The sequence below is a fragment of the Danio aesculapii genome, chromosome 11 (assembly GCF_903798145.1).
Source record: "Danio aesculapii chromosome 11, fDanAes4.1, whole genome shotgun sequence".
Classification (NCBI taxonomy): domain Eukaryota; kingdom Metazoa; phylum Chordata; class Actinopteri; order Cypriniformes; family Danionidae; genus Danio; species Danio aesculapii.
Genome location: NC_079445.1, coordinates 34,823,185 through 34,831,855, shown reverse-complemented (window position 1 = coordinate 34,831,855; position 8,671 = coordinate 34,823,185). Strand labels below are relative to the sequence as shown.

The 8,671-nt window shown below is 32.5% G+C and overlaps 1 protein-coding gene across 1 annotated transcript in view; it reads left to right on the top strand.

Annotated features, from left to right (window-relative positions):
* The first annotated feature begins 3,844 nt into the window (after positions 1–3,844).
* xxylt1 (xyloside xylosyltransferase 1) overlaps positions 3,845–8,671 on the top strand; it is a 53,794-nt gene continuing 48,967 nt past the window's right edge. The window contains exon 1 of the mRNA XM_056467901.1: positions 3,845–3,971. Coding sequence (XP_056323876.1) covers positions 3,845–3,971 — 127 coding nt within the window. The remainder of the gene's footprint in view (positions 3,972–8,671) is intronic.

Sequence of the window (8,671 nt, the reverse complement as noted above, 5' to 3'; positions counted from 1 at the left end):
TTATGTGATGTATTTTAGTGGAGTTATATTCAAGCCTTTCTGAAATGATGAGTCACATTTCACAGACTCACACATATAGAGGTGTTACTGACACCATACGGCAGTGATGATTACAATGGTAAAGAATTACATAGGGCGCACTCCTTTTGTCATGTTGCAGTGGGCCTCAAAATCACTGGGATTTGGGTCCCGTTTTAACGTCAGGAAATTTAAAAAAAGAGACTTGTTGTGTTCTATCACCGCAATAATGACAGTGGACTCACTATACCTGCACACAGTTCTGTGCAAACAGCTTACAAAAGTTGATTTTCATCATAGGTGCCCTTTAAGTAAACTTTTTATAAAGTTTTTATAACTTAACATCTTTTCTAATATTTTGTAATACCATTTAGATTAATGTAGTATTTTTATGATGTTATTAATATTTTAAATCAGTTTTATCTTTGTTTTCGGTGTTCATTATATTATTTGTCAAACCACCTTTAAAATTTGAACTCAAATGGTGTTAAACAACTAGCAAAATGCTTTTAAATACAGCACATATTTTAGATGCCTCTGATATTTCCTGCTTCGTTCATCAAGGTGCAGGGAAGCAGTGTTGTGTTGTCTACATTATAAAAGTCCTCTGCAATTTGACTCTTCTTTATGGTAGAATTGAGTAACTGGTTTAAAGGAACTGCATGAATCTAGAACTTGCTTGATTTTGCAACTTGCCCGCAATACCATTTTAATCATACCGCACATGTTTTTATTTTTACAGTTCTCATTGTTCAGTCAGTCATGTGGCACCTTGGGTCTGCATGACCTACCACATGATTATGAAAATGTTCTTCCAAGAAAGAGGTTTCTATTACTACTGGGTGTGGATGTTCGCACCTGATGTTAACTATGCATTGCATTTACCTTGGATATATTTTTAGCTTTTCATAACGGTCAGATAAGGCTATGGTTTAATGAGTATATTTCTTTTGCTGTTGTTTTTATTGTAGAGGCCATTAACACTGGAACTACAGAATTCTATGACTGCTAGAATGGCCATAGTGGGTCATTCTGATATATCTCCTATAGTTATCATATAAGTCATATTTCACTTCTTATTTACATTCAAGGTTTTATTGAGATATTAGAATAAAGTTAACTGAATAAATCTGCGAATATCAGGATGCTGTGTAGTTTTAATAAAATCAATGATATCCTACTAGATATGACAAGGTAAGCAAGGCAATACCTTATTTCTGCAGTTCTATAGGCACCAACCTGCTGAATTAGCTAGATTTGATAGATTTTATCCAGTATATGAGTAATGTTTTTCAGTAATATTTAGTAAATATACTGCCAGGGTTTCCGGTTGAAAAGTGGTTATAAGGTCATTAAAATGTATGGAAAGAGTCTTAAAGGTCTAAAGGTATTGAGTTTCACGCTCTGATTCCTGTATATACTCTGTATTTACATTTAGAAAGAACTGAAGTCTGCACTGAAGGGCTTAAAAAGTTGTAGCACATTCATTGGACATTCACGTTTGTTGTTCAGCTTAGGAAAGAGTGGAAAATTCAAGCTGTATAGTGTTCAGATCACGCAACTAAAAGCTTGAGGTGTAAAACTCAAAACAGTGATAAGGGATCGTCACAAATGTCTAATTCCGTTACTGTAACTGTTCATAAATGGTACATGTGGTTTTTTTTTGTTTTGGAAAGTACAACTACGTTCAATAAACTCTGTTATTAAGTGCTTTTTCAGTGTTTTTATCATGGTTTTAAGTTTATTGGTGCATAACTCAATGACATATTTAATTGTACACAATTACTTTTTATTTAGCGTAACAGCATAACCAATACAATATATCCACTCCTGCAGTACATGTTTTTTTGTTTTGGTGCAATGAAAAAATCTGATAAGGCATTTCCACTCAAACTCCCAACTCAGAATGATTGCCCCCCTAAATTTTTAGCCCCCCTGTTATTTTTTTCCCCCATTTCTGTTATGGAGAGAAGATTTTTTCAATACATTTCTAACATAATAGTTTTAATAACTCATTTCTAATAACTGATTTGTTTTATCTTTGCCATGATGACAGTAAATAATATTTGACTAGATATTTATCAAGACACTTCTATACAGCTTAAAGTGTCATTTAAAGGCTTAACTAGGTTAATTAGGTAAACTCATGTTAGGGTAATTAGGCAAGTTATGGTATAACGATGGTTTGTTCGGTAGACTATTGAAAAAATATATAGCTTAAAGGGGCTAATAATTTTGACCATAAAATAGTTTAAAAAAAAAGTTAAACTGCTTTTATTCTGGCCGAAATAAGACAAATAAGACTTTCTCCAGAAGAAAAAATGTTATCAGACATACTGTGAAAATTTCCTTGCTCTGTTAAACATCATTTGGGAAATATTAAAAAAAAAAAAAAAATTGAAGGGGGGCTGAATTCTGATTTCAACTGTGTATGAATTAGTGCATTTTGATAAATTCACATACATCTAACCAATCTTCATTCGAAATAATAAAATTACCTTCTTTTTCCCATTTTTCCTTAACATTCCATTGAGTGAGTTTTATTCATTCTCACAATTACCATTTAAGTTATGATTTAAGTGTATGAGGTACAGCCTGAGCTGCCACATTTTTTGTTATGGCACATCATTTAATGCTGATATAGTGGGAGAAATAAGTATTGAAAAAACATTTCTTAAGGTGCTGTTAACTCCACATATGCAAAGAAATCCACATATGCAAAGAAACAAAACTAATTAGTTTACAAATGAAGTTATGTGTTATAAAAAGAAAGGACATTGGGCAAAGCATTGAACACGTGAAGCAATGGAGGTGCAAAAAGGCAGTGAAAGCCCTGAAACCAGCAGCTGAAATCTCTCAGTAGTTCTTCAGCAGCGCTCTGCCCTTCGTCATTGTAAATTAATATGAGCGGCTTCAATATTAGCTGCATCAGCTGCTCAGACGAGACCCACAGAACCATCAACGATTTTTACACTCTGTTGAAGTCTGTGAAAAAATCACACCTGAGCAATTAATGTGACTTCCTCATTAAAAAATCCTTTTATATAAAGTATTAAATATATTTCAGTAGTTCAGTACTTTCTCTTTCTGTCATTTCATTGTTATCACACATAAATAATTTTTCTGATTTATTTATTTTTATGTTTGTATTGTTTGGATTTTTACCACATTTCAATCCAACGTCAACAGCTCCTTTACAAGTATTATTGCCAGGAAAAAACATGACATGTTATGTTTAATACTTATTTTCCCCGCTGTATAAGGGAGAATTTCAGTCTGGCCTTTGCTTTTAGATAGAGAATACTGTCTAGGGCTGACTTTGAACTTTGCGTGTCTTAAACCTTCCCAAACAGCTACAATAAAACATGAAAACGCACCCCATGGCTCCTTTAAGAGTCTCTGATTGGATCTTTATTGCAGTGATTAATATCTTTCTCACATGTTATAGTTTTTACAGCAAATGTTTTACCCTATAACTTAATGCAGTGTGAATCTTTATATTTATTTATCGTATTGAGAAAGACAAATCCCCTGGTCTTATTGCAGGATAATGCAAAGATTCCTTAAACTTAAATTGTGGAAAAAAGCTTCATTTTCATAGATGAATTGATCACAGACTGACCTGAAACCCATTGATTGTGTTGATATTGAAATCGTTTAAAAGTATGTTAAGCTTTATTGCCTATAATCACTTTAAATGACCATGCTTTTTGTTTTTGAGCATGTGCAAATGCACGTTTTCATGGTTAAAATGTGTCTGGAATGTTCTAGATGACGTTCTCTCTGTGTGTTTACTCAAAGATTCTGTTAATACGGCTCTATAAGCATGTCTCCAGCACCCCGAGCCATGTTTGAGCAGATGAACTTCACGTGGACCCGTTTCTTGAAAGTCTATGTCTTTAGGCCGCAGTGGCCCGATGAGATGAAGTATTGCAGTCGTTACTGCTTCAAAGGCGCATGTTAACCTGCTTGCTGACACGGCCTCGGGTGCACATCTAGACTCTGCAGCTCATCCTGCCCAAAGCCATTGTTCCTCTTTTTGATCTGCTGTTCTGTGACGCATGGGCTTTATTTTTGGAGGTTTTAGTTTCAGATGGTTAAGACAGTCCTTATTTAATCTGGGGAGGCAATGTTTGCCACTTTGGAATTTGTTTTTCATTTTTAGAAACCACCTACGACACTACATTGAAATATTTTTTTTTAACTGTAATAATGCATCCATAGAAATCTTTGACTAGCTGAATTTTTTAATATGTTGGCAAATGAGCAATATGATATTTATTATTGTTGTATTTATGGTTGTATATATATATATATATATAATATATATATATATATATATATATATATATATATATATATATATATATATATATATATATATATATATATATGAATTATTAGCCCCCCTGTTTATTTATTCCCCCAATTTCCAATTCCCCCAACTTAGAGATTTATTCAACACTTTTCTAACCATAATAGTTTTAATAACTCATTTCTAATAACTGATTTATTTTATCTTTGCCCTGATGACAGTAATAATATTTGACTAGATATTTTTCAAGACTATTCTATACAGCTTAAAGTGGCATTTAAAGGCTTGACTAGGTTAATTAGGTTAACTAGGAAGGTTAGGGTAATTAGGCAAGTTATTGTATACAATGATTTGTTCTGTAGACTATTAAAATATATAGCTTAAAAGGGTTAATAGTTTTGACCTTAAAATGGTGTTTATTCTGGCCGAAATAAAACAAATAAGAATTTCTCTAGAAGAAATGATTATCAGACATACTGTGAAAAATTTCGTACTCTGTTAAACATCAATTGGAAAATATTTAAAACAGAAAAACATTCAAAGGGAGCTAATAATTCTGACTTTAACTATATATACATATATATATATATATATATATATATATATATATATATATATATATATATATATATATATATAACAATAGTTTGTTTTGCATTAGTAATGTTAATTCACATTTGCATTCATTTAAAGAGCCCATGTTATGCATTAACAAAGGTCATATTTTGGTTTTGGGGGTCCTCCAACAACAGGCTGATATGCATGCAAGGTCAACAAACACTTTCATTGTCTTATAATATACATTTAATTTTACCTAATTATCCCAACGACTCCCATATGATTTGTTCAGTGATTCATTTGTTCCCAAACCCCTCCTTTGCATGACGCTAATTAGCAGTGATTGATCCGATGACTGAATCTGTTGTGATTGGTCAACTGCATTTAGCACAGGACTGAAAGAAACTCCCACCATGGCTTATCTACATTGTTGAAGTATATTTTATACATTGCTTATTCTTAATCATAAGTTAAAACCGCGACACACATTCAGTATTTAATTCACACATTGGCAAAAGCTAAACTATTTTGAAACTTGACAGTAATATGTGGGTTAGAACAGCTGAGAGGGGCTTTAGCAATGACAAATGGCAGGGAACCGTGAGCTCACAAATGCATTTTAATCTGTAAAAAAAAAGTGACGCAACACATTTCAACTTGGCTTTAGACGCGATATGAGAATATAAAGAGTTAAACATTTACAGTACAAGTCAAGCGGAGCGATTACAAATAACAAAACACAATTAAATACATATTTTTCAACCATTTTAATCATACTTGCAGCTTGAGATTCGAAGAAGGAGAAACTGGTCCATGAACTGTGTACTGACAAAGTCCCATACATTAATAGTATCTGCTGATTCTTCCTTTAACAAATGGATGGTGAATCCCCTGTTGCAGGCGAGGTTATTGTATTAATCATCAGAATGTTCACTTATTAATATTCACTCATCTTCAGTCATGATCATCCTGCACTCTGCTAGCATTTGAAAGGAAAGGCGCGGTCATGTTTTACAGAATCTGGCACCTCATATATGGTATTGTTTGTGTCAATATCGATACAAACAGGCAAAAGATTCGGACCAAAGACGAATCATATAAACGACTCACTCTTTTTTTTTTTCTCTGACTTATTTTATGTTATTTTATTTATTTATTCATTTATTTATTTATTTATTTATTATGACTTTTTTTAATCTGCACTTTTAGATTTAAACCTCAGCTGGATGATTTCATTCACTTAGAGCTGTGATACACACTACATGGAAGGTCATTTTAAAAACCCATAATAGGGACTCTTTTAGCAGATTACCAAGTTCTTAAAAATTGCATTAAGCTTTAGGTTAAATGTTGTTTTAGGCAATGCTATATATAGGATAATAGATATTTAAAATACCAGTTTTCACTTTAATATATTTAAATGAAAAAGAAAAATTGGAGTAAGCCATGGTTCTCAAGAATTTATTAGTATTACTATTATTATTGTTGTTATTGTGATAAAGTTTTTTTAAAGGATTTTATGATCAGTATAAAGTTTGAAATTTAAAATAGTACGTTATTAACATGATAATTGTCTTTACTTTTGACTTTTTTGGTAAAACTAACGCATCTTAATAGTAAAAGCACTGAAATATTAATTAAATGAATACATTCAATGTTGTTTTGTTTGTTAATAGATAAATGCATTAGTTAGCATAAACAAACAATGAATAATATTTCCAACACATTGGAAATACAAATCTTATCCTTAATTTCAGTTACTTATTTTTACTAAAATTACTTAACGTTACTTGATGCATTAACTGATGTCAACAAGTGAGACCTTATTGTAAGTGTTACCAGTAACTTTTTAATTCTTTGAAAACCAGCCATGAAAGTTTCTATGTTTCCAAATGTTTCCAATATCTGCTTTCAATTGCTTACTTCAATGCTGTAACCATAATAGGATGTAGTATTTCAACATTCTATATTAAAAAAAAGTTCTTGTTTTGATCTAGACACTGTGCTCCATGTTTTATCACAGCTCATGGAGTGTTTTGTAGCCTGCTTGTGTGTTGATAATGTACCACTGAGATCACTGATGCGGCTTCGTCCAGTTTCCGGTGCTTGTTTTTAGAGACGTCGGTGTGAAATGCCTGACCGACTAAACAGCTCCGGCTGGACGCTCTCTGTTCATTGTTCTAATTACAACAAGCATAGTTTTGGGCCCCCTATGTTTTGCTTACCGATTGTGTGTCATTGTGTGTGCGGCCTCTGCTCTACAATGGAGCGTCCCGAATGTTGTCTTGAGGGCTTTTGTTGTCCAGTGGGCTCACACGAAGACCGAGAGGCCATCCGACATGAGAAAACCCCACCGGATGATGATGATGTTCTGTCATTTGATAATTCAACAATGTTTCTGCATTAGTACACACTGGTGGTGTCTCCATACTGGAATTTTAAACTTCAATACGAGGTAGTAAAGGGGTAGTTCACCCAAAAATATACATCTACTATACCTTGAGTGGTTCCAAACCTTCTTTATTCAGTTGAACACATAAGTAGATATTTTGAAGAAAGCTGAAAACCTGTAACCATTGACTTCCATAACAGGGAAAACAAATACTATGGAAATCAGTGGGTACCGGTTTCCAGCTTTCGTCAGAATATATAATAGAATAAAGACACTCAAGCAAGGTTGTGACAAGTAAAGGAAGAATAAATGGTTACACAATTTTCACTATTGGGTGAACTGCCTTTAAATATATCAATACTCAGTACAATTTTTGATGACACAAGGAAGTATTGCCATTACATACATGGGTGTTGCTATTTTAGGGGGACTGTAGCTTCTCTATATTTCTACTTAGCCCCCCTAAAACTGTTGCGGTGTGTGAACAAGGTGTGTGTTTATGGATAAATTGTTATAATATCTGTTTATTTGCAGTATCTATAGCACTTTACTATAGATACACTTGAATCACTTGTAACCCAGTGTCATGGAGGAGAAATCGGGTTTCCCATATACTGTTTTCTCGGCATTCACCTAATAATATTATTTACACAATATTATAATATTCACACAGTTGTTTCCTCCAGTGAAAAACGTAACTGTTAATGTACGTTTCGCTATTTTTATTTCAAAACGAACTACCAATATAAAACACATTACAGTACGTGTGGCATTATACCATACAGTCTTGCAGAGGAAGGATTAAACAGTGACAGAACCACTTAGAGAATGTACTTATTTTAACTGTTTATTTTAACATAGATAGAAACATCATGCATTGTCTTGTATTAGAAAAAATATTTCTTAAGTATTATGATGATTCAGATCATGAAATATGTGAACTAGCCTGTATGTTTTAAAAATATATATTTATATTAATGCCATTTAATTAGAAAAGTGGCAGTTTTATTTATTTAATACATGGAAACAAAAAGAATGTACTTGAATATAGAAAGTATTTTTTTACTACAGTAAACAGGTGTGTTGAGCCTATTTGGCTATGCATGTCTATACAATGCAGTGGAATACTGCTAGTTTAGCATACGACCTTATTAGACACACATTTTTAAGTTTATTACTATTAAATTATTACGCATAAATGTAATATTAGGCTTATATATACAGTTGAAGTCAGAATTATTAGCCTTTTAACGGAGAATATTTTTTCAACACATTTCTAAACATAATAGTTTTAATAACTCATTTTTAATAACTGATTTATTTTATCTTTGCCATGATGACAGTAAATAATATTTGACTAGATATTTTTCAAGACACTTCTATACAAC